Genomic DNA, 27,225 nt, shown 5'->3' with positions numbered 1-27,225 from the left:
TTCTGATGCTAGCTAGTTGTTTTGCCCATTAGTTGACACAGTTTCTTCATTGTGTCGAAGCTTTTTACCATTGGGTATGTTTTTGGAGTGACTGGTACTGCTTGTTCCTTTCTTTATTTAGTGCTTCTTTCAGGAGCTCTTGTAAGGCAGGCCTGGTGGTGACGAAGTCTCTCAACAATTATTTGTTCGTAAAGGATTTTATTTCTCCTTTGCTTATGAAGCTTAGTTTGGCTGTATAAGAAATTCTAGGTTGAAAGTTCTTTTCTTTAAGGATGTTGAATATTGGCCCCTACTCTCTTCTGGCTTGTAGGGTTTCTGCCGAGAGCTCCTCTGTGAGTCTGATGGGCTTCCCTTTGTGGGTAAACCGACCTTTCTCTCTGGCTGCCCTTAGCACTTTTTCCTTCATTTTAACCCTGGTGAATCTGACGATTATGTGTCTTGGGGTTGCTCTTGAGGAGCATCTTTGTGGTGTTCTCTGTATTTCCTGGACTTGAATGTTGGCCTGCCTTGCTAGGTTGGGGAAGTTCTCTTGGATAATATCCTGAAGAATGTTTTCCAGCTTGGATTCATTCTCTCCGTCACATTCAGATACACCTATCAAATGCAGATTCAGTCTTTTCACATAATCCCATATTTCTTGGAGACTTTGTTAATTTCTTTTCACTCTTTAATCTTGCCTTCTCATTTTATTTCATTGGGTTGATCTTGAATCTCTGATACCTTTTCTTCTGCTTGGTCAATTCAGCTATTGAAACTTGTGTATGCTTCACAAAGTCCTCGTGTTGTGTTTTTCAGCTCCATTAAGTCATTTATATTCTTCTCTAAACTGTTTATTCTCGTTTGCCTTTTGTCAACCGTTTTTTCAAGGTTGTTAGTTTCTTTGCATTGGATTAGAACATGTTCTTTAGGCTCAGAGAAGTTTGTCATTACCCACCTTCTAAAGCCTTTTTCTGTCAATTCATCAGACTCATTCTCCATCCAGCTTTGCTGCTTTGCTGTGATGAGTTGTGATCCATTGGAGGAGTAGAGGTGTTCTGGTTTTGGGTGTTTTCATCCTTTTTGCACTGGTTTCTTCCCGTATTTGTGGATTTATCTATCTGCAGTTTTTGTAGTTGGTGCCTTTTGGATGGGGTCTCTGAGTGGACGTCCTTTTTGTTGATGATGCAATTATTTCTTTCTGGTTTTTAGTTTTCCTTCTAACAGTCAGGCCCCTCTGTTGTAGGGCTGCTGGAGGTCCACTCCAGACCCTGCTTGCCTGGGGATCACCTGTGGTGGCTGCAGAACAGTAAGAGTTGCCGCCAGATTCTTCTTCTGTTATCTTTGTCCCAGAAGGATACCCACCAGATGTCAGCCTGAGCTCTCCTTTATGAGGTGACTCTTTGGATGTACAGGGGTCAGGAAGCTGCCTGAGGAGACAGTCTGTCCCTTATAGGAGCTCAGGTGCTGAGCTGTGAGCTCTGTTGTGTTCAGAGCTGCTGGGTAGGTACATTTAAGTCTGCTGCAGCAGAACTCATAACCACCTTTTTTCCTAGGTGTTCTGTCCTGGAAAGGTGGGGCTTTATTTATAAGTTCCTGATGTGCTGCTGCATTTTTTCAGAGCTGCCCTGCCCAGCGAGGAGGTGGCCTAGTCACAGTATGCCAGCAGAGGCGTTGCTGAGCTGCTGTGGGCTCTGCCCAGCTGCTGTGTGAACTTCCTTGTGATTTTGTTTATAGAGGTATAGTTAGAACTGCCTTGGTAATGGCGGTCTGCCTTGGTAGTGGTGGACTGCCTCAGCAATGGTGGACCCCTTCTGCCAACAGAGCGGTACTGTCCTGGGTCCAGCTGCGCTTGTTGTGAAACTCTCAGTACAGAGCGTTTCAGATTGCTGGTCTTTGTGGGGGTGGGACCTGCTGAGCCAGATTGCCTGGTTCCCTGTTTCAGCCCCTTTTTTTCAGTTGAATGGCAGCGGCTCTGTCTCCCAGGCATTCCAGGTGCCAGTTGAAACGGCCACTCAGATTTCTGTGAGTTCTTGTGCAGAGACCCGCTGTGCCGGCTGAAACAACCGTGCTGGAGACTTGTGTTGCTTTTCAGCCCAGGAATCCCCTGGTCTGTGTGCGGTAATAACTCGTTTGGAAACGTGTTCACTCACCCTCAGCATTGTTCTCGCTGGGAACTGCACTCCAGAGCTGTTCCTATTCAGCCGTCTTCAAGAAAATGAATCTTTAGGAGGTATCTACTGTGTGCCAATCACTGTAAACCTTGTATTATTTTTAGCATTCAGTTTTCCAAGAAAGAAGTCAAAAGCTATGAGGTGCCTGGTTATTGATGTGTCTCTAGCCAAGGGTTACTCAAGGGGGCACTGTTAGCATTTTAATCAGCAAAGTTCTTGGTTGTACAGGACTGTGCCTGACTCAAGAGACGTTTAGGGCTCCTGGCCCCATGCTTTCCCTGCCATAGGTCTTCCCCAGTCATTGTAGCTGCCAAACCCACCCCACTGCCTTCAAAGCTTGCTATTGATAATAGACTCTCAGTAAATACTGATGAATGATTTTTATTTTATTTTGTTTTATGTTATTTTTTTGAGACAAGGTCTCACTCTGTCACCCAGGCTGGAGTGTAGTGATGTGGTGACAGCTCACTGCAGCCTCCACACCCTGGGCTCAAGGGATCCTCCCACCTCAGCCTCCTGGGTGGCTGGGACCACTGGTGTGTCACCATGGCTGGCTAATTTTTTTGTTTAGTTTTGTTTAGGTAGGGATGGGGTTTGATCACACTGGTGAGGCTGGTCTCAACTCCTGGCCTCAAGTGATATGCTCGCCTCGGCCTCCCAAAGGGCTGGGATTACGGGCGTGAGTCACCATGCCTGGCCTGAATGCTTTTTAAGAGCCAATGTGTGGGTTCCATCTCTCAGCACGTGCATCTGTTGAATAGAGAAAAGTATCCCTTAAGCTAGTTTCATACTTTTATGAGCTGAGGTTTTCATAATACCTTATGTTTATGATATAACAATATTTTATGTAATTGGAATATAGTTCTTTTTGTTGATTAAAAATGAGTATATACCACATAGTTTATGGCTTGATTTTAGTCACCTTTTCTCTTTTTATTTATTTTATTTTATTTTATTTTTTGAGACAGAGTTTCACTCTTGTTACCCAGGCTGGAGTGCGATGACGTGATCTCGGCTCACCGCAACCTCTGCCTCCTGGGTTCAGGCAATTCTCCTGCCTCAGCCTCCTAAGTAGATGGGATTACAGGCACAAACCACCATGCCCAGCTAATTTTTTGTATTTTTAGTAGAGACGGGGTTTCACCATGTTGACCAGGATGGTCTCGATCTCTTGACCTCGTGATCCACCCGCCTCGGCTTCCCAAAGTGCTGGGATTATAGGCGTGAGCCACTGCACCCGGCCACCGTTTCTCTTAAGCATTATGGCTCATATTCATCATAAAAACATTATGTATCAGGTTTCATCATTATATTTTCTTCTTTCTTTTCAGTACATTTTCTAAGACAGGATTTTATGGTAGGAATTTACAGAAATGCTGACTACAAATAGCTCGAAATCCATTTTTCCCTAACTGTTAGCATTTATACATATAAATGTCAGAGAATACATAGACATTTTATCTTGTTTGAAGTTAAATTTAACTAGTTGGCAGTATTTCTTGGCAAACTGATAATGGAGGTATTATCTGTTACTAAATCTTCAGCCGTTTTATGTTCATCAAGTATTCTGTAGCCTGTATGTCATAAATGGGCTCTCTTGCACTTCAGTGAGAGGCGTGAGACTGGAATTCATTCATTCATTCATTCATTCATTCAATAGGTGGGTATTTACAGTACTTGGGATACATCAGTGAACAACACAGATAATGATTCCTGCTTGCACACTAGCATCGATGAATATAATAAGCAAATTACAAGTTCGGTTGGAAGGAGGTAAATGCTGTGGAGAATAATAAGGTTGGTAAGGAAAATAGGCATGCCTGGGGTTGGGCTGAAGATGCAATTTTAAATGAAGTGGTTGGGGAAGATTTCTCAAAAAGGTGACTTTATTTTTTTATTTTGTTGTTTATTTCTTTATTTTAGAGATGGGGTCTCGCTATATTACCCAGGCTGGAGTGCAATGGCTATTCACAGGCGCGATCCCACTACTGATCGGCATTGGAGTTTTTCTGACCTGGGCTGGTTCACCCTTCCTTAGGCAATCTGGTGGTCCCCTGCTCCTGAGAGGTCACCATATTGAAGCTGAACTTAGTGCAGACACCTGGTCAGCATAGCGCCCTACAGCCCAGAACTCCTGGACTCAAGCAATCCTCCCACCTCAGCCTCCCAAGTAGCTGGGACTACAGGCATGCTCCACCGCGCCCGGCTGTTTTATTGTTTTTGGAGACTGAGTCTCACCCAGGCTGGAGCACAGTGGTGCCATCTCGCTCACTGCAACCTCTGCCTCCTGGGTTTAAGTGAGTCTCCTGCCTCAGCCTCCTGAGTAGCTAAGATTATAGGTGCTCACCACCACACCCAGCTAATTTTTGTATTTTTAGTAAATGGGGTTTCACCATGTTGGCAAGGCTGGTCTCGAACTCCTGACCTCAGGTGATCCACTCAGGGTGGATTACAGGCAAGAGCCATGGCATTTGGCTCAAAAGGAGACTTATAAACAAAGATTTGAAGAAGAAATTAGTACTTACTGAGCTCGCCTTATTTCTAGGCACTGTTTTAGCAGCCAGAATGGCTGCGTAGAACCTCTGTAATCTGCAAAAATGATTTGCATGGCCAGATTATGGATGTGCACATTAAGATGAGAATGCTCAAACCACGCCTGTGGAACATGCCTTTTAACATTGATCTTTTTTTTTAAAGAAAAAAATCATTTTGAGGTAATCGCCAATAGCAGATACTTGTTTCAAAAGGAAAGAGGAAAAAGGCTGAGCCTGGAATGAGCTTTGTGTCCACGTCCAGCGGGCCTTACAGAATTATTGCTTCTTTCCACTGGTGATGTCATGGTGACAAGGATCCTCCAGGGATGACAGTGACAGAGCAGGAGATGTTGCTTCAAATAAAGACAGCTTTTGTGGAGAAGCTTAAAAACAGTGCATCAGAGAACAGGAATTTACTCCTGCTTCTGATGCCAGCGGGCTCTGTGACCTTGGGTGGGTTGCTTGAACTCCTCGCCATCTTACACCAGCTAATTATTTGTTAGACATGGTGCCTAAACACTTGATGTACATCATCCTGTTTAATGAGATAAGTTATAAGACATGAGGGGGATGAACTTCACAAGATAGCCATTAAAGTCCCTTTCCAGCTCCTGCGTTCCTTCCTTTTTGATAGTTCACAGATGCAATTAGGCTACTGTTTGTCTTATGATAAGCGTATGAATTGAAGCCAGGCCACAAGATACGATTCTTTGTCATAGCTTAAGCCGTGGAGTAGGGCTGGGTCTAGAATTCCTGGTTTTTCTCTTCCTGACATCTCTCATGGTGTTCAGAAGGCCGTGTCCTGTTTAGCAGCTTTTTTTTGGGGGGGGGGGTGGAAATAAGCGAAGGGGGTTCAGCAGTGGTTTCATTGTGATCGCCTTCCTGTACAAACACCAGCGTCAGATTTCCCTTCCATTTCATGGACTCTGAATAGGACTACCAAAGAGCTAAGGGTTGGGGCTGGGGGAAAAGCAAGGGAGAAACCTTTCTCAGAGGGAAAACCCTGGTGAGACTGCTGTCTTAGGTAAGCTCCCACAGTGAAAGAACCCCAAAGGTCGTTGCAAGTTCTGCTTTCAGCGTTACTCGCTCGTTATTCGTTACTGACTTACCTCCAGAATATCTGTAAAATGATATACCCAGATGGTCCTGACGGCTCCTTTGAGCTCTAGAGTTCAAACATTCTCATGATTAGAGTGCCTTTGGATACATTTGCCTAGACAGATTTCACCCAGGACTGAGTATTTATCAAAAGACTAACGTGCACCAAACACTCTGAGCTGACTCTCACTGAGTTTTACCCACTTCTGTGGCTTGACTCCCGGCTCCCCGCGGTGTTGAAGGAAGAGCTTCTGCCCCTCACCTCCTTTCTGTCTTCTTGTTTTGTAGATGATGAGCCAGGTGGAAGGGCAGCAGAAGAACCTCGTGCACGCCATCGAGTCCCTGCCAGGTTCCGGCCCCCTCACTGCCCTGGACCAGGACCTGCTGCTCCTGAAAGCCACCTCTGCTGCCACCCTCAGCTGCCTTGGGGAGTGCCTCAGTTTGTTACAGCAGAGCGTGCACCAGGCAGGTCAGCCCAGCCACAAGCCAGGAGCCTCGGGTAAGACCCCGAGGGGTTTGTCCATGTTTGGGATGAGTACACTGTGTGTGTGTGTGTGTGTGTGTGTGTGTGTGTGTGTGTGTGTGTCTCCCATTGTCTTCGATCCACCCATCCTTACATCTGAGTGTTTCTACTGCGCTTTCTAAACTCTCCTCTTTGGGATCTATTTTTATTTTACAAGTTACAAATGTAACATTTTATGAAAAATGTAGCTCTGCATTCATCCTTCCTGCCCTTCCTCTACTGTTTGGGATCTATTTTTATTGTACAAGTTACAAATGTAACATTTTATGAAAAATGTAACTAACATATTTACAAAAATACTGTGGGACACCTTTCAGACTTTCTGGCGTCACATTGTAAGTCTCATTCCATTCATGGCATTTGCACTCAGCATTCTGTTTTTAAGCTCCACTGGCATGCAGCAGCATCTGGTTCGTTATTTCTGTGCCGTGGGGCTACCACCTTACACCCAGTCACACTTGGATGCAGACACACACACTGCCTCCAGCTCTCTGCCCTACTCACCTTGCTATAGTAAATATCCTCATGCCTGTCCCCTTATGCGGATACCTCTGGATACATGCTAGGAGTATTTCTAGCTCTTAATCAAGAAGCCAGAGACAATAGTGTACTCCCTTGAGATGCCTCAATCCTTTTAGAAGAGGGTTTAATTAATGAGCAGATAAAAAGATATTAGTGAAGATTATGATAAAGGTAAAAATAGCTTGAGATTTATATGTCACATAATTATGAAGTATTAGAATTAACAGGATAACGGAAGCCTTATTGTGCTTTGTTGCCCAGAGGTCACTTAATTAATGAAGGAACGAGGCGACGTAGGTGATAGGAAGTAAAGCCAGGCTGTGAGTGATAGTCTTTCTATTTCATGCTTTCCCCAGCTGCCCTTTGCCCTCGTTCTGCTGAAGTGTAAAAGGGACAGTTGGTTTTTCAGAGGAGACTGTGTGGAGGTAATTTGATTTTCTTTTTGTAAAATCACCATCATTTACTGAACCTGACCTCTGCTGCATGTTTTCTGAAATCTTTACAGAATAGGTATCATTATGCCCATTGTTCAGATGATAGGCTGGGGCACAGAATGATTAAACAACTTGCCCAAGGCTACCTGGATAAGTGGCAGAAGGAGGGCAGAACCAGACTCTTTCCGCTGTGGTAGGTGTCTTCCCAGCCTGAGTGAGGTTCTTTGTTCAATCCAGAACACAGTGGGCTCAGTATTCCAAACTGAGGCTGGGAACGGTGTCTTGCGAGCATTATTGTTCTTTCAGGGCAGATGTATGTATATATTTTAAAAATAATTTTAGCCAGGCGCAGTGGCTTATGCATGTAATCCTAGCACTCCAGGAGGCCTAGGCGGGTGGATCATGAGGTCAGGAGTTCAAGACCGGCCTGGCCAACATAGTGAAACCCTGTCTCTACTAAAAATACACACCCACACATTAACTGGGCATGGTGGCAGGCACCTGTAGTCCCAGCTACTTGGGAGGCTGAAGCAGGAGAATCCCTTGAATTGGGGAGGCGGAGGTTGCAGTGAGCTGAGATCACACCACTGCACTCCAGCCTGGGTGACAGAGTGCGACTCTGACACACACACACACACACACACACACACACACACAAAGGCGGAGCACTGAGAATTACACGTATAATCCCATCCCTTTGGGAGGCCAAGGCAGGTGGATCAAAAGGTCAGAAGTTCGAGACGAGCCTGGCCAGCATGGTGAAACCCCATCTATACTAAAAATACAAAAAATTAGCCTGGCATGGTGGTGTGCGCCTGTAGTCCTAGCTGCTTGGGAGGCTGAGGCAGGAGAACTGCTTGAACCTAGCAGGCAGAGGTTGCAGTGAGCCAAGACTATGCTATTGCACTCCAGCCTTGGCAACAGGAGAGAGACTCCATCTCTAAATAAATAAATAAATAAAATGAAAAGTTGCTAGAATACTATGAAAAATGCCCATCTATCCCTCTGCAAATTCCCCAGACAGTCACATGTTATGATACTTCCTTCGTCTTTTCCCTATATTATGTATTATAATTTTCTAACCACTTAAGAGTAAGTTGCAGACATGAAGTTCCTTCACTATTAAATACTTCAGTGTGTATTTCCTTTAAAAAAAAAAAAAAGTCCTCTGCTGATTCAGGAAGAAAAAAAAAAAAGAACACTCTCCTTTAAAGACAGCACAATGACCAAAATCAGTAAATTAATAAGAGTAGTCTGCTTTCCTTTGCTGGTTATCCCACTGATAACCTTTCTAGCAAAATAAAAAAATGTGAGTGCGGAATCCAGTCTAGGAGATTTGGGTATATTCAAGCATGGAGCAAAGGCACCGAAACCTGCTTTTCTGCTTTTCCTCTTCCTTCTCAGCTTTAAGAATGAATCTGAAATGCAGAAGCTCAGTGAGGCTTCTTGACATTTTCTCATCTGGAAGGAGGCTCAGTGATCCCCACTGAGGCCTGGGCACCAATTTGGAATGAGACTGGAGACTTCTCAAAGTTTCTGTGGTCTTTTTTGCTCTGTATTGTAATTTGTAGCTTCTGCAATGTAATAGGCTAATTCCAAGAATCTTTTGCTAGTAAATATAAGCTTGAATCATTTTCTTATTCCTAAAATCAATCCCTCTTGAAAAAAATATTTCTTCAGGGCTTCCTAGAAAATTCCTGCCCCCCTCACACCCCCCCCCAATTTTCACTGGACCTCTGGCATTTTCAAGGGCCTGGAGGAGCAAAGCTCAAATGGATGCATTTCAGAGGTGGGGACATGTTGAAATGGAAATTATTTGGAGAAGAAGAGAATAAGAAGTGTTCCTGAAATCATGTCACATCAGGCACTACCTCCTTCATGTCCTCTCTGTGTTGTTTCCACCACCATCAACTCACCTGTCCACTCTACTCCCCTTTTTTTTTTTTTTCTTGAGACGGAGTCTTGCTCTGTCACCCAGGCTGGAGTGCAATGGCATGATCTCGGCTCACTGCAACCTTTGCTTCCTGGGTTCAAATGATTCTCCTGCTTCAGCCTCCCAAATAGCTAAGATTATAGATGTCCACCACCACACCCAGCTAATTTTTCTATTTTTAGTAGAAATGGGGTTTCACCACGTTGGCCGGGCTGGTCTCGAACTCCTGACTTCAGGTGCTCCACCTGCCTCAGCCTCCCAAAGTGCTGGGATGCCAGGCATGAACCACCACACCCGGCTGAAGTTTTAAAACAGCCTACCATGTATTTTAAATCTGTGCTATGCATTGGGGGAAATGGAATTACTTTTTGCAGGAAAAACCTCATAGTTGCCTGTGGTTAAAATAGAATTCCAGAATCTCAAGCTAGTGGGATAGAGAATAGAGACTGTGATGGCCCTGAGAATGCTGCCACAGAATGTTTATTTAGACACTCGGGGCTCTCAGGGGTGATAGTTGCTATAGCGGCTGCCTGACACGCACTGATAAAAATATAATGGTTATGTCTAAGAAGTGCCAGGTCAGGCTGATGGAAATCAAAATCTCATTAAAGTGAAACTCTGTCATGGTTTCATTTCAGTGTTCAATGGGCAGGAAGACCCGTCCTACCTGAAGCATACCAAGTACCCATACAGATAGTTCTTGCCTGATGGCTCTTTGCCTTCTGAGCCTTCCCCTGTTTTTTCCCGCCCCGCTTTTGTCCCTTTTCTGAATAAAAAATGATTTTTGGTCCTGGGCATTTTATCTTGTATAGCATTTCATTGTGTCTTCTGGGATATATGTTTGCTTTGGAGCCTTTGTCTCCAAATGTTGCTTATTCATGCTGTTTTTGTTGAAACACGCTGAACAACTGGACTGAAATCTGAGAATGCTTTAGTATTCATCTGCCTCCCACCTACTCATCTGCGCTCCCAGACCTGTTTCTGATGTTATTATCTCCAAGATATACTGGATCTAAAGTGCTTCACTTAACTTCCGTTTATGGAGAGGTGTGTAATTAAAATTCATGAAGTCATTTGGCCAGGCACGGTGGTTCACGCCTGTAATTCCAGCACTTTGGGAGGCTGAGGCGGGTGGATCACTTGAGGTCAGGAGTTTGACCAGCCTGACCAACATGGAGAAACCCTGTCTCTACTAAAAATACAAAAATTATCGGGGTGTGGTGACATGCACCTGTAATTAACTACTCAGGAGGCTGAGGCAGGAGAATTGCTTGAACCCTGGAGGCAGAGGTTGCAGTGAGATGAGATCGTGCCACTGCACTCCAGCCTGCGTGACAGAGGAAGACTCCATCTAAAAAAAAAAAGTAATTTGGCTTTTTGGTCAAGTCTTAAATTGTGTAGCTCTTTTACCACTCCCGGTGGCTCCCCAAATCTACTTCAGCAGCTGGGTGGAGGCAAGCAGTTGATGGACTGGGGACTGGGTGCCTGTTGTCTCCAGTCTCGATGTTTGCCTTCCCTGGGCTGTGGGGAAGAGGCAGGCAGAGCCACGCTCAGGACTGAAAAGGGTTGTGCTCCCTGGGAGCCTGGGCTTCAGGTGGGTTTCAAGTGTGGGAGAGGAACTGGGCCTAGAAGGTGATTCGAGGGTACAGAGGACTCTGCCCTCCAGGCAGAGTTGGTCTGTTATTTGCTTGCAAGCCTTAACCCAGGTAACATGGTTTGAATTCCAGGCAGACACCTCTAACCGGACAAGCCCATTCTAGTGGCAGGTAGCCGCCAGAACAAGTGACAGTGGAGCCTTGGCAGACTGTGGAAGGTGACCCAGGTGCCCCTGAACATAAATGAGGACAAAAGATCAAGAGAATATATCTGAGAGGGGAAGGACCAGAGAAGAATTTAGTATACTTTCCTTAACTCCTCCTTCCAATAACTCTTCCTTCTCTCTCTCTCTCTCTCTTTTTTTTTTTTTGAGATGGAGTTTGCTCTTGTTACCCAGGCTGGAGTGCAATGGCGCGATCTCGGCTCACCGCAACCTCCGCCTCCTGGGTTCAGGCAATTCTCCTGCCTCAGCCTCCTGAGTAGCTGGGATTACAGGCACGCGCCACCACGCCCAGCTAATTTTTGTATTTTTAGTAGAGACGGGGTTTCACCATGTTGACCAGGCTGGTCTCGATCTCTTGAACTCGTGATCCACCCGCCTCCGCCTCCCAAAGTGCTGGGATTACAGGCGTGAGCCACCGCGCCCGGCCAACTCTTCATTCTCTTAAAAGATTTGTGGGCGTGTCGACAGATAAGCCAGTTGCACTGGTCTTCCCATTTTGGGGTTTGGTCAGAAGGGCAAATAAGGGAGACTGTCACCAGGACCCTCGGCTCTTCTGGCTCTTTGCCTTCTTGCTTTTGCGGTGCTTTTCGTTTTTCCAGAGACCTCTTCAGACTCGCATTTTTCATCTCTTCCACCACGCAGGGACTTCCTTTGCTTTCTTTGGCTCTTGTACCTTCTTTCCTGACACCTGCTGCTTTTGGTGAAAATCTGCCTCACAGTCGCCTTCCTTTATGTGATGATTAAAAGCTGAGATAGAAATGTGATAATTTAGTAAAGAGGTGTATGAGTCCATTTTCACAAGACTGGGCAATTTACAAAAGAAAGGGGTTTCTTGGATTTACAGTTCCACGTGGCTGAGGGGGCCTCACAATCACGGTGGAAGGCAAGGAGACGCAAGTCACAGCTTATAGGGATGGCAGCAGGCAAAGAGAGAGCTTGCGCAGAGAAACTCCTGTCTTTAAAACCATCAGATCTCGCGAGACACGTTCACCATCACGAGAACAGCTTGGGAAAAGACCTGTCCCCGTGATTTAATCTTACCCCCTGGGCTTTCTCCCACAACACATGAGAATTACGGGAGCTCCAAGATGAAATTTGGGTGAGGACACAGAGTCAGACCATGTTAATAGGATACCAGGAAGAGAGGAAAAACTAGCATTGCAGAAGGTTTCAGATAAGTGGGGTTTTTTTCCTTCCAACCATCTAAACAGAGTTTTTGAATGCCAACTGCTCCCTAAAAAAAGCAGTTAGATACCGAGGCCCTGGCTTTCCACTGGGACTGTGTCTTATACTTTCAAGTGAAAATTCATTCTTATTGTGAATTTCAGTCTTACTCTATTTCAGAAAACCCTTCTATGTTTACTGAACCTGGGAAGCATGAATTCACTGTTACAGGAAGAAGAAAGACCTTCCGGGGGCCCTCACCTATGACTGGGCCCTGGGCAGAGGCCTTGCGGCTCTCAGCACTCTAAGCAAGGCTTAAACTAAGGCCAAGGATAGATTAAGACTATTCCACAGTTAAACCTTTGCCCTTAAAACTGCTGGTTTTCTCTTAGTCTCCTTATGCTTTTTGTTTTTATTTCCATACTGCTTTTCATGTTTTCTGTTTTGCTCTATGGGTTATATTTCTTTTAGTCTTCTTTAGTATTTTGGGAAGGAAATATGACATGTATATGTAAATTCTAGTGGTGGTTGTATTGTTTTTCATAAGCATTCTTTTCTTTCTTTTTTTTTTTTTTTTAAGATACAGAGTCTCACTGTGTTGCCCAGGCTGGATGGCAGTGGCTCTTCACAGGTACAGTCATAGTGTACTATAGCCTTGAACCTCTGGGCTCAAGCAGTCCTCCTGCCTCAGCCTCCTGAAGAGCTGAGAGTACAGGTGTGTGCCACCACACCCAGCTTCACAAGCATTGTTTAACCTGTTTTTTTTGGGTAGTCTTTAAAGGGATGACGCAATACTTTTTGAAACTTTTCTTTGATGATGAAGACAGGGCATACTTTAACTTCCTCTGCCCCTCTAGTCTGCTTTACCGTTTTTGCTGCTATGATATGCGGGCTATTGTTATCCATATTTTAATGTTATTATAGTACTTAGATAATGTATGATAATGACTAATTCTCTTTTAAAATAATATGTGACTTTAATAATCAGTTATATAACCATGCTTAGAAATGTTATTCAAGGCCTGTTCCGGAGCTGGGACCAGGATGAGATGAAAGAGGCACTAGCCTTGAGGGCAAAATTCAAAAGGGTGCCAAAAGTTTCAGTAGTTAAGATAAACGATGCTTTAGTGCAATATCTTTAATTAAAATAATGGCAAAAACAATTGATAATGAACAAAATATCAAAAGTTTACATAAAGTCAGTGTCTTCGCTTGGGCTGCTATTATTAAAAAACTGTAGACTGGGTGGCTTAAGGAACAAAAATTTATTTCTCACAGTTTTGGAGGCTAGAAGTCTTAAGATCAAGATTCCAGCCTGGGGCCAAAAGTTTCTGGTGAGGGCTCTTTTCATGGCTTGCTAACAACCATCTTCTTGCTGTGTCCAGACATGGCATTTCCTTGGTGTGTGAGCTTGGAGGGCAGCCAAGCTCTGGTCTCTCTTCCTCTTCTTTCAGGGACATTAATCCAATTGGATCAGGACCCTACGTTATTTATGTAATTTAACTTGTTTCTTGATACTTCCTTGTATTTTACACCTGAGATGAATGTCTTCCTTGCCTGACCATTGACTCAGCCTTGCTCAGCTCTGCTGAACTGAGTTCATTGCTTACCACCAGTTTATTTTTTATTTTTTATATATGACTTCCCCGTTTCTTCAGTTCTTAATTCTTTCTTTAATGCACACATTGGTAAATGTTTTCAAGTCGTTTTTCCTGCGAGAAGGTAGAATCCTTTCTGAGTCTCTGCAGTGCTGCTGAGAGGGCACATGGTGCAGAGTGTAAGAGTTTGGGCGGTGGAGCTCGGCTGCATGGGTTTTAATCTAGATTCTACCACTGACTGGTTCTTAATGCCTTTGTCTCTTCATCTGCCAAGCAGACACGGTAGTAATACGTACATGCCTCATGGGTCACCATTAGGATTAGATGAGGCAATGGATAGATGGTATGTACAACAGTACTTGGCACCTAGCAAGAGCTCAATAAATGTTGGCCATTCTTACCAGGGGAAAGACATTTTGGCTGGGGATGAATGCTATTCCCCAGCTCCCCAACCCACTCCAAATCTGTCGGTTTCTATTTGCATTCTTCTGTTTGCCTATTCATCTTTTTGCATTTAGTTTTGTCACAAAATTCAAGACTGATTTTTTTCCTTCCCCTTTAAGGCAGGTCTAATTTTTCTGCTTCCGTGATTGGAAAATTTTTCTCTTGATTTTTGTTATTCAAAAATGTTGCCAAACTTTGTAAGCTAGGGATTCATTTTACTATTCTGTCTACTTTTGTGTTTGGAATGTCAGTAATAAAAAGCCTAAGAAAGTATCGCCAAGCTGCATCTAAATGTGCGTTTCTTTTCCACTGATTTTGCCGGGAGTGTGGTGGCTCCTTCAGCAGCCCCCAGGACATGTATCTGTACTTACAATCTTGTCTATCAGCTGATCTGCTGATCTGATCTCTCTCCTTCAGGAACATGGATCCTTTATCTCTTGAATCTTTGTAGTGCATTTTCTCTGTTATCTTGTTTTTTTTTTTTTTTTTTTTTTTTGAGATGGAGTCTTGCTTTGTCTCCCAGGCTGGAGTGTACTGGTGCAATCTCGGCTCACTGCAACCACCACCTCCCTGGTTCAAGCAATTCTCGTGTTTCAGCCACCCGGCTAGCTGGGATTACAGGTGTGTGCCACCATCCCTGGCTAATTTTTGTGTTTTTAGTAAAGATGGGGTTTCACTATCTTGGCTAGGCTGGTCTCGAACTGGGTGCGGGATTTGCCTCTAAATTTGCCTCTAATTTTTTTTTTTAAATAGTACTCCTATATTTATGGAACAACTGCTTTGTATTTTAGATCTGAATCCAATTTGCAGTTTTCTGAGGCAGGAATTGGTCAGCAGGAATATGATTTAGTATATGTGCTGTTGAAGCGAGCACAGGTCTTGAACTCCTGATGTCAGGTGATCCACCCGCCTTGGCCTCCCAAAATTTTGGGATTACAGGCATGAGCCACCGCACCTGGCCTTTCTCTGATACCTTCTGCCTCATGATTGTATCACCTGTGACTTCTGCAATTGCACGCTGGGAGAGCCTCCTTGTCTTAATATATTACTTATTTGATTTTCCGTAGTGTTGATTCCACTATTTCCTATTTTCAGCTTTAATTTTAATTCTACTAATGTTGGTTTAGTTTCTCATAATAATTTCCTGATACATCCATCTCTCTTCCCCTCAGCCTGTTTTCTCCTTGTTTTCTGTTCTTGTTTCCTAGCAGGTGCTTTATCCTATATTTATGTGCTGAGGAAACACCTTTCCTGGTGTTTTCTCCAACACCTTATGTTAGAAATTTTACATATATTCTTCCTCTTAGCCTTCTTGAGAATATTTGTTTCCTAAGCTCTGTACAGTTTGTTTCATTTACTCCATGTAAGAATATTTTTGATATCCAAATAAGACATGTTTGTCCAGCCTCCTAAACCCATGATTTTTTTTTTTTTCTTTTTTCTTTTCTTTTCATTTTTTTGAGATGGAGTCTCCCTTTGTAGCCCAGGCTGGAGTGCAGTGGTGCGATCTCGGCTCACTGCAACCTCTGCCTCCTGGGTCCTGGTTCAAGCAATTCTCCTACCTCAGCCTCCCAAGTAGCTGGGATTACAGGCACGAGCCACCATGCCCAGCTAATTTTTGTATTTTTTAGTAGAGACGGGGTTTCACCATGTTGGCCAGTCTGGTCTTGAGCTCCTGACCTTGTGATCTGCCCGCCTCGGCCTCCCAGAGTGTTGGGATTACAGGCGTGAGCCACCGTACCCAGTTCATGATCATTTTTTAAAAAATGAGTTGGGCGTCTCTCTCATGCACTGGCTCTTTGATATTCTGAATCCATAGGGTACACAGAAAGTGGTGTTTCCCAGCACGTATTGCAACCTTTCTTTGTCCTGTCCTGGTCTTTGTCTATTTCAGGATACAGTGTACCTCTGCCAGTTCAGATTCTACTTCTTGCCCTGTTGTGCCCTGGATTGCCATAAATCTGGATAACGCTGGGATAGAGGGAAGGGAGAGACAGAGTTGAGGTATGGGAGGAATGGAGGGAACATTGTCCTGATTGCCTAGGCAAGCAGATCTCTTTTCTTTGCCCTCGTGTTTGTTTAAAGTCGGGGTGCTAGTGTGTTACTTAGGCTGGAATGCAGCGGGGCGATCATGGCTTACTGCAGCCTCAAACTCCTGGGCTCATGTGATCTTCCCACCTCAGCTTTCCAAGTAGCTGGGACTACAGGCATGTATCACCATGCCTGGCTAGTTTGTTAATTTTTTGTAGATACATACAGGGTTTCACTATGTTGCCCAAACTTCTTTATCTTTTAAAAGATTTCCTAACTGTTCTACGGGATGTTTACTGCTTGTGTAATAAATTTTTTAAAAATAGTACTCCTATATTTATGGAACAACTGCTTTGTATTTTAGATCTGAATCCAATTTGAGGTTTTCTGAGGCAGGAATTGGTCAGCAGGAAAGGCAGGAGCTGTCTGTCCATGTCTCTTACAGCAGATTCTAGTGTCATGAATCCGGGGTAGGTTTTCTTAGTCCAGCTCCATCTGCTTTGTTATTTGTGGATATTTCTCTCAAGTTCTGGTGTTAGTGCATCTTTAGCCTTTGCTTTTAGTGTGGTGAGTTTTTGCCTTTTGAAAACTGACATGAAGTGCTGCTATATGGATGCTTTTTTTTTTTTTTGCTATTAAGAAAAAATGAGAGTTATATACACATAACGTACAATGTACCGTCTTGATCATTTTTATTTGTACCTCTCGGTAGTGTTACTTACGTTCACATTGTTGTACAACCAGTCTCCAAAGCTCTTTCCACCTTACAAAACTGGAGCTCAAACACGAACCCCATTCCCTCCCATCCACACCCCAGCCCCTGGCAACCACCATTCTATTCTCTTTCTTTTGGCCATTTTTAAATCTTTTAATTTTTAGGAGGCTATGACGGGCATTCTTCTTAATGTTTTCTGTCTCTGATTTATTCCGCACGTTCATATTGAGTGTGCACTCTTTGCTAGACCATGTTCGAAGTTCTGGGGACACAGCTGTGAGCAAGGGCCGTATTGTTCTTGTCCTCAAGGAGCCAACATTCCAGCGAGGAAAGACAGTAAATAAGTGAATGACTGAGCTATTGAATTCAGTTAGTGCTAAGTCCGGTGAAGATGGCAAATGGTGGTATGGCAGACAGTGCCTTTCGGGTACTGTTTTGGCCAGAGAGGTCCCAGAAGGCCTCTCTGAGCAAGCGATATTTTAGCTGACTCCTGGATCTAGACAAGAGACCTCCTCCCCTGATGTAGAAGGACCAGAGGAACAGCCCTCTGGGAAGAAGGAACAGCATGCACAAACATTCTAAGACTTGTCTTGAACTTGGCTCACTTGAGAAATGGAAAAAATACTGATGTGACTTAAGTATACTAAGCAATGGGGAGAAGAGAAGAAAATGAGGCTGGACAGGCCATAGAGCAAAGCTAGGCAGCTTAGACTTTGTTCCGATTGCAATGAGAAGCCACGTGGGGCCGTTGTTAATTTATTTATTTTGAAGCAAGGGTCTCACATAGTCACACCGGCTGGAGGACAGTGGTGCAGTCATGGCTCACTGTAGCCTTGACCTCCCGGGCTCAATCAATCCTACCACTTTAGCTTCTCGAACAGCTGGGGCTATAGGTGCATGTCCTCCCGCCCAGCTAATTTTTGTATTTTCCGTAGAGACAAGGTTTTGCCATGTTGCGCAGGCCAGTCTCAAGCTCCTGAGCTCAAGCAGCTCATCTGCCTTGCCCTCCTGAAGTGCTGGAATTGCAGGTGTAAGCCACCGTGTCTGGCCCACTTGAGGCTTTTAACAGCAGAGTTATGTGACCTAACACTTGACATTAAAAAAGAGTTTTGCATAAAAATACACTTGCGTTGGATAATACTGCACACAGCAACACACATGTGTATAAGCACCGCACAGACACAGCCTCTTCATCTGCCTGTCAACCAGATTCCCCTGGGAATCCCTCAGGAAAGTTTGGAATACCTGTAGACTTTGCTTTGAGTAATTCTAAAGAAAAGGCTGACACACAGTATTGCTTTATGGATGGAGCATCTGAGACCCTGAAGTGTTGAATTTTAGTTCATGAGTCATTCTCTATTTCAGGCTGGTTTTTCTTTATCATTTATTCTTGCTCTTAGACTTAGAACAGAATCTCCAGGGTGTCAGTCAGCTGAGCTTGAGACTTACCTATTGTTTTCTGTTACCTGTTTTGGAGACAGGTTTCACATTGTCACCCAGGCTGGAGTGCAGTAGCATGGTTTCAGCTCACTGTAGCCTTGACCTCCTGGGCTCAGTGGATCCTCCCACCTCAGCTTCCTGAGCAGCTGAGACTACTGGCTAATTTTCATATTTTTGGTAGAGACAGGGTTTTCCCTTTTTGCCTGGGTTGATCTCCAACTCCTGGGCTCAAGTGATCCTCCTTCCTCAGCCTCCCAAAGTGCTGGGATTACCGGCATGAGCCACTGTGCCCAACTGAGACTTATTTATTCTAATGGTAGAATTGCTATGGGGTAAAGAAATCCACCTCTGGCTACTCCTGTTTCTATTAGCAGGTGTATAAAATACTCTACAATAATATATGACTCTTAAAAAAATATTAAAGTCTCCCCTGCCCTCCAGGAGTTGGAGGAGGATTCAAAAAATGGTTTTTAGTTTGCCAGATTGGTATTTGTGAAAGTGTTTCTTGCTAGAATGGAATGAGTACCTGTGTCCTTGGTGATAGGGCTTCCTGACATCCGCCACACCAAGCCACATCTGAGGGCAGGGGTGGCATCGTGTGGTCACACTGCAGGCATCTTTTCTGAGCCATGGCCATTGTGTCACTTGGAATTCAAACCACATTTTGAGCAGCCTATTTTTGATAGACTGACTTTTTTTTTTTTTGAGATGAAGTCTTGCTCTGTCACCAGGCTGGAGTGCAGTGGCGTGATCTCGCTCGCTGCAACCTCTGCCTCCTGAATTCAAGCAATTCCCCTGCCTCGGCCTCCCAATTAAGTTGGATTACAGGTGTGCACCACCATGCCCAGCTAAATTTTTGTATTTTAGTAGAGAAGTTCCACCATGTTGGCCAGGGTGCTCTTGATCTCCTGACCTCGTGATCTGCCCGCCTCAGCCTCCCAAATGCTGGGATTGCAGGTGTGAGCCACTGTGCCCAGCAGAATCTGACTTTTTATTGTAAGTATTTAGAAATATTTTTATAAGTTAAAAAAAAAACCAAGAGAAATGCCTTTATTTGACTTTGGTAAATAGCAATTGTTTTTGTCCACTGTTGGGGAGTGAAACAGCCTGTGATAATTCTGAGCTTGATATTATACAGAAACTGTTCATAAACAGATGGTCAGAATCTGCTCTTGGTACTTCATTCATAACAAGCCCACCGTGTTTTGTGTCACAGTCTTTTCACTCCAGCCTGGATGACAGAGCGAGACTCTGTCTCAAAAATAAATAAATATCTCCCAAGTTCAACTGTGCCTACAGTGAGTACGAATATTTCATGAGCTATAAATGTTTAATTTGGAAAATACTTGGCATCATTCTAGGTCTTTATTTCAGAAAACATCCTGGGATGGCACGGGCCCAAGTCACATTCCACAGAGCAGCTGAAAAATGGGACACTTGGCTCTTTGCCATCAGCCAGTGCCAACATAACCTGGGCAATTTTACCAAACTCCACTGAAGATGAACAAACCTCACAGCCAGAGCCAGAGGTAAGCTGCATTCCTCTCGGTGCGTTCATGGCCTGTGTTATCGCCTGTTCCGAAATACAGTAATTATATTTGTAACTTGCTCATCTCTTTCTTTTAAGAGGAGACAAATTGAAAAAGGGAAGAATTACCTGGAGAGACAAAATCAGCTATGTGCATGCCTGGCACCTCTCTTGTTCTTGTGTCTGGCAGCTGCTTTTGGTGAATTGTGATCCTACGAATGAGGACTCTCCTATTTTCATTGAAATGGGAGTCATTTTAACTTCAAGTGGGAGAAATTCTAACAGATCCATTAAAACCATGCCTATTGACATGGTGGGAGCAGTTACAATATATCATGTCACTCCCCTGGATAATGGCTTCTTCGTGTGGTTCCTGCTAATCCAAGCTCTTGCCTCACGTGCTCGACTCCTGCATGCTCCTGAGCCAGGCCGGGATCCGTGGGGCCATGGCCAAGTCTCCTGTGGGGCACCGTGCGGCAGCCCAGGTTCAGGGTGCAGAGGTTATGTGCTGCCTCGTCCTTGCAGATCCTGATGACCAGCCAGGCTCCAGCAGGCTTCATGGACTCTGTCATCTGCCCTCAGCTTGACTCTCCTAACTCTGCCTCTAAGTGGCAGCTGGAGGGTAGTCAAATGCAGCGTTTACTCTTGTCAATTTTATGTTGTGTCCTGAGTCCATTTCTGTTTTTCTTTTTCCTTTTGATGCACATGATACAGTCTTGGTATCCTCTCTTGACCCAGGCGGAGGCTTCCTTTAACCACACGTTAGAGGTTGATTGTTCTTAATTTCAACTGAAATCGTTTTAGCCTGAAAATTGTAGAACACTCCCAAGATCTACTTGGTAAGGTTGAAAGCCCCAAGGCAGCTTCTTTGATCAAATGGTCTTGGTTATCAATGGAAATTTTCTTCCAAGCAGCATAGGATTATAGTCTTTGACAGTGATTTAGTAGTATAGCTCTTACAAAGTCAGACTAGCCTGCCTACAAATAATGTCATTGGCACCTTTAAGGGGCGTTAGCAGGGTCTGAAGTGCATAGTGGCTGTCGATTTTTGAAAGCCATTTACCCTGTAGGTACAAAGAGTTTCAGGGTCAAGAAACACTTGCAGCTGATGTGTAGGTGAATTAGAAGGTAAGTTGGCAACATGTAAATGGTAGAGAAATGAGTTATTAGATCTTTAGTAATCAGTTTTTGGTTCCTTCCTTCTAGGAGCATTCTTGGGTAAAACCTAACTGGGGCTGTCACATAATTAACTTACTTATTAGGGCTCGTACTGTTTCTGACTTTGTAAATCCTGTTAGTGTTTATTCTGTGTTTTTCTGATAGTTGCTCCCTCTGACCCCAAGGTTTGAGGCCAGGTCTGTTGTTTTTACACAAAACTGTTGCCCACTTTGCCTTACGAGTCAGTAGCATTGGCAAAAATATAGTATATGATTGTCTGTAAGAAATAACTAATTCCTGGCTGACCGTCATGGCTCACGTCTGTAATCTCAGTACTTCGGGAGGCTGAGGCACGCGGATCATGAGGTCAAGAGTTTGAGACCAGCCTAGCCAACATGGTGAAACCCTGTCTCTACTAAAGATACAAAAATTAGCCGGGCGTGGTGGCACACACCTGTGATCCCAGCTACTCAGGAGGCTGAGGCAGGAAAATCACTTGAACCCAGGAGAAGGAGGTTGCAGTGAGCCAAGATTGTGCCATTGCACTCCAGCCTGGATGAGAGAGTTAGACTCTGTCTCAAAAATAAATAAATAAGTAACTCCCAAGTTCAACTTAAGGAAAATATATCCTGAAGAAGAAGAACTGGCCAGAGCTTTTTTCATTAAGTTAGGGACAGTCATTAATTTCTAGTTGTCATTTTGCCCTTAATTGTTTGGAATTAAAATTAGAGCAAGATAAGATTTTGTTTGATCCCTTGTAGCAGTGAGAACTTTATGGGGCAAGATGGTGTTTCGGTGGTTTTCAGAGAAGGGCAAATTAGAATTCTTTTGCAAAGCCTCCCCTCATTTTTTCCAGTGAGTTCTCTGGCAGATGATTTTCAAAACCCAAACAGCTAGTATAGCTTGGACACTGTTTTTGTTCTTAGGCCATAGTGCTTTGTCACATTTTTTGTCTTAATAGTTAAAGAAACTAGTGACATCCGCACAATAGTTTTTCTTCAAAAGAAAAAAAAAAGTTGCCGTTGCCTCTTTCTGTACAATGTGGAGAAATAACTCTACATAGAATGAAGTGAAATTCCTAAAGGCTAAGCATGCCTTAGGAGCAGGTCCTTAATCCTTTTGATCTAGAGAATATAGTTAGTTATGTGAGTGATCATTGGGAAGGTCACTTTCAGAACTGTGGTTACGGGTCCTTATGAGGGACACTATTAGTAGCATCCCTAATCCTACATTCAAAATCTGAAATGCCCTCAAATCTGAAACTTTTTCTTTTTTAGTTAAGTTAACTATTGTCTTCTGGTTTGGTTGTTTAGAATATATTAGGTCTTTGCGGGGATAAGCAGGATACCAATGTACCTCCCCTCTGCTGGTTCTGGCTTCCCATAAAATAACCTGCTTCCCATAAAATAACCTGCATCTGAAACAAGAATGCAATTTGAAGCTTAGTCTGTTTAATTCCCAGCAGAATGAAAGCTCAAAGAGCAGTACGTATTTAATGGATGAGTTAGAAGAGAGCTGTGGTGGGCTCTGTTATAAAATGTAGCTTAAAATCTTATTCTGCTGGGGTAAGGACTAACTAAATGTGAAAATGAAATAAATATTCTTCCATAATGAAATGAGTTAGGATCTTGGTTTTACCTATTAGTAGAACAATTTTTCAGCTCCCCAGCACCATCTGAAATGTGAGTCTAGATGGAAAAAGGTTTCCAGCGTGCCGCTTCATCATGCATGCCTTGCTTCAGGACAGGAAGGACGGTGATTGGAGTAGATACTGTAGACCAAGCTCTCTTGACTTCTTCCTACTTCCTTGGTTGGAGAGATTGGAAACCTAACAGCTGCATGTCCCAGACTTTCTTACATTCTGATTTCTGAACACAAAACAATGAGATGCATTTGTTGAGATTTGGAAGACCAAGTTCCTCCTGCTTGTACTGCTGGCAGGCAGTGGCATGGAGTTCGGAGTGTTTAGAGGCAGTTGTGGTGGCCACACTCATCGTTCTGGGCCTTAGTCTCACCTCCCTGGGTGTGGGAATCTGTTGTGACAGCAGCAGCAGCTTCTTGACCTCTGAATCACAGCCACTACAATGTTGTGACCTTGAATTTAAAAGTCTAGGCTGGGTGCAGTGGCTCCCGCCTGTAATCCCAGCACTTTGGGAGGCCAAGGCAGGTGGATCACCTGAGGTCGGGAGTTCGAGACCAGCCTGACCAAATGGTGAAACGCCGTATCTACTAAAAATACAAAATTAGCCAGGTGTGGTGGCGCATGCCTGTAATCCCAGGTACTTGGGAGGTTGCGGCCAGAGAATCACTTGAACCCAGGAGGCAGAAGTTGCAATGAGCTGAGATCATGCCATTGTACCCTAGCCTAGGCAACAAGAGTGAAACTCTGTCTTTTTTAAAAAAAAAAAAAAAAAAAGTCTAAGGGGTTCCGGATGTCTGCTCCTCCAGTGTTCTTAATAGTTTTACAGGCAGCTAACTCCCATATCAAATTCATTTCTGACTGCGACACCTGGAGTGGTTTCTGTTTTCTGCACTCCTGTGTCTGGTTGGGCTCTGGGCACAGGAGAGCCCAGGGCGATGAAGAGCCCCATCCTGAATGACAGAGCTCACACGTGACCATGCACACCCACCTTCCAGAGGACATATCTGAGCGACAGAACCTTAACTGTTTTCTTAAAACTCAGGCTTATTGAGGCATAATTCACAAACAACATAATTCACCATTTTAAAATGCAAGGTTCTTAGTTTTAACAAATCAAAGTAGTATCCCTAATCCTACAATTAAATACTCTAAACTGCCCTCAAATCCAAAACTTTTTTTAAGGCAGTCATGACATTCAAAGGAAATGCTCCTTGGAGTATTTTGGATTTCAGATTTTTGGATTTGGGATGCTCGAGTGGTATATTGAAAAATTCCAATATCCAAGAAAATTCAAAATCCAAAACATTTCTGCTTCCAGGCATTTCAGGTGAGGGAGACACAGCCTGTATAGAACACTTCTGTTGCCCCCGAATTCTCTTATGTCCCTTTATAGTCCAATCTGTCCCCCAGCCCTTGGCAACCACTGATCTATTATTTGTCCCTACAGTTTTGTCTTTCCCGGAATGTCATATAAATGCAGGATATAGCCTTTTGAGTAGGGCTTCTTTCACACAGCGTCATGCATCTGAGACTCATCCATGTTACGTGAATCATACTAACGCATTCCTTTTGCATGGAATGGTATCCGTGGGATCTGCAGTTTACTTATCTATTCACTAGTTGAAAAACATTTGGTAAACTTTAAAAGCTTGCTTATGTTTTTTATGGGTAAGGTGGAAAGGGGGAGCAATGAAAAATAATGTTGTGTTAATTATTTGAGGTAAATATCTGGTGCCCAGATACCTGCCTCTGGCCTTAGGATGATCAGGGCTATCAGCCCTGCCCCTGGAGACGGTAAACAGAGGGTTTCTAAGCCTGTTCCTCAAGAGCAAGCCATCAACTTCTATCAACCTGTATTGACTGTCCCAGTTAGCAGCTTTGCCTCGTTAGTTGTCTGGATTACAGTGGTAACAATGCTATCAAGAGACCACATACCCTGTACCCCACAAATCTAGGAAGTATAGAAAAACTTATAGTATCTTTATGTACTCGGTACTGTATCAGCATATGAGTTAGCTAGGTGGACTTTTGTTAAAAAATTGCGTAATTGAATTTTCAAGTAAACCTGTCCTAATCTTCCCTTCCCAAAGGAAGAAAAATTGTTTTAAGAATGAAAGAAGGAGACTGATATAAAAGATTTAGCTGACTTCCGCATCAGGAATTTTCAGTGTCCTGGTTGAATCATCATTTTAGCACTGAACTTTTGAACTACTTAACAACACATAAAGCTGTCAATTTGAAATCCTCTGATGTTCAGCCGGAAGCCTGGCCAGTACAAACCCCTCAACCCATTTTTATCATTTTTTAATTTTTCATCCCCATGATACCTAAACGTATAGGAAGATGTTGGTTGAAGATGTATCAGCTGTGGGATGGTGGTAAGTTTTAGAGATGAGCAAGGTTAATATGTTGTTTTGATCTTTCAAATAAGTCTTTTAAAGTTTCAATCCTATACGTTTTTTTGAAACATGTGGCACATATTTATTTGTGGACAACAGTTTCAGGAGTGAGGCAGCAATCACTGGCTTATAGTGATTGAAAGTCACTTTACTGAATCCTGTGATAACCTCACAGTGTTTAATTCCAAGTGGTTGCAGCATAGGAAATACCATTGATCAAGTTTAAAGTTTGTTACAAGTAAATTTTGTGGGTGATAGGATTATCCTTCCCCACTCCACTCCTCATCTCTCATCACCAAACAGACTACATCTCCTTCCAAGAAAATCTGTAGAATAGACATTTTTTTTCCCTTTGACTCATGATTGATTCACTAAATCTTAGAATAGGCTTTAAAAGTCAAATGGTCGCTTCCCAAACTGCAGTGGTTGTTGAACTTGTCACACAACTTAGTTTGACACAAAATTGATACTGGACTTTGTTTCTCACAAGCTAGTGCTCTTTCCTTCATACTACACCAGCTCCTGTATTGGGTAAGATTCTTTAAGATGCAGATAACAGCAAACCCTACAATTAATAGCTCAAACAGGAATAAATTTAAGCTTGGGCATGGTGGCTCATGCCTGTAGTCCCAGCATTTTAGGAGGTCAAAGTGGGAGGATCACTTGAGGCCAGGATTTCATGACCAACCTGGACAACACAGACCCTGTCTCTACAAAAAAATATAAAAATTAGCCAGGTAATGAGGGTACATGCGTATAGTCCCAGCTACTCGGGAGGCTGCAGTGGGAGGATTGCTTGAGCCTGGGAGGTTGAGGCTGCAGTGAGCTGTGATGTCATCACTGCATTCAAACCTGGGTGACAGAGTGAGATCCTATCTCAGAAAAAAATAATAATAGTAATACATTTTTGCACAAAAGAATTCTGGGAGGAGGTGGTTCCAGGTCTGGTGCACCAACTCACAATGGCCTCAATGATACAAGTTTCTTCCATTCCTTCTCCTGTTTATCCTTGTGCTTGTTATTCCATGGTGGTGGCATTATAGCTGTAGTCCCAAATATTGCATCCTCACGACATGCTTTAGAAGGAAGGATGGGAGCTCTTCTGAAGACACTTTTCGAGGCTGGGTGTGGTAACTCACACTCATAATCCCAGCACTTTGGGAGGCTGAGGTGGGCAGATCACAAGGTCAGGAGATGGAGACCATCCTGGCCCCAACATGGTGAAATCCCGTCTCTACTAAAAACACAAAAATTAGCTGGGTGTGATGGTGCGTGCCTGTAATTCCAGCTACTCAGGAGGTTGAGGCAGGAGAATTGCCTGAACTCAGGAGGCGGAGGTTGCGGTGAGCCGAGATCGTGCCATTGCACTCCAGCCTGGCAACAGAGCGAGATTCTATCTCAAAAAAAAAAGAAAGAAAAGACCCTTTTTATTTGGGAAGGGAAGCCCCTTAGTACACACCTCTTATTATCTTATAACCAGAGCGAGATCACACACCTACTCCAAGACCCATAGCTGGTGGTGGGTCACTGGATTTTCACGAGTCACTCTCCCCAGCTGTGGAGTGTGCCTTACCTGAGACCAAAGGGATCTCGGATCCTAGAGAGACCAGAATTGGGTTTTTGTCAGCAAGAGAAAAGAGGATATTGGCTTTTGGGTAGTAACAGATTGTGTCTTCTATACCCCTGATCTACCCCAAGGAGGCTTTCTTCATGCAGTGGCCATCTTCAGCCCCACACGACTTTTCTAACCTGGCTGTTTCATCTCATAGACCTAATTCTTTGAGGGAAGACACCACGTGTGATTCTTCTCTGGAAACTCCAGAGTATTTAGGAAAGTACAATGCACCTAGTAGATACTCTAAGTGTTGAATGAATGAATGTGAACAATGAAGTTTGTTGGTAGTGTCCGTGACTACAGGCGTGCTTTCCCTCTTGTTCTCATTTCCGTTCTGTGTTCTTCCCTGTGGCTTCCGGGAGTTCCAATAAAAGTAAGTTTAACCTGCTGAGTGGCATTTGACTTGCATAGGCTGCTGAGCTGAAAGATTCAACAATGGCCAGTGTCCTGGAGCTCTCCAGGCAGAAGATCCTTCCAT

General features: G+C 43.8%; 1 protein-coding gene across 5 annotated transcripts in view; it reads left to right on the top strand.

Moving 5' to 3' along the window:
- The window catches only part of OSBPL10 (oxysterol binding protein like 10), a 325,696-nt gene that overhangs the window by 233,147 nt on the left and 65,324 nt on the right, over nt 1-27,225 (top strand). For all 5 annotated transcript variants that reach the window (XM_039480176.2, XM_074405790.1, XM_039480174.2 and 2 more), the window contains 2 exons: nt 6,071-6,281; nt 19,780-19,934. In XM_039480176.2, coding sequence (XP_039336110.2) covers nt 6,071-6,281; nt 19,780-19,934 — 366 coding nt within the window. The remainder of the gene's footprint in view (nt 1-6,070; nt 6,282-19,779; nt 19,935-27,225) is intronic.

This window comes from Saimiri boliviensis, chromosome 9, assembly GCF_048565385.1.
Source record: "Saimiri boliviensis isolate mSaiBol1 chromosome 9, mSaiBol1.pri, whole genome shotgun sequence".
NCBI lineage: Eukaryota > Metazoa > Chordata > Mammalia > Primates > Cebidae > Saimiri > Saimiri boliviensis.
The sequence above is the reverse complement of the archived record's forward strand: the minus strand, read 5'-3'. Positions and strand labels throughout refer to the sequence as shown.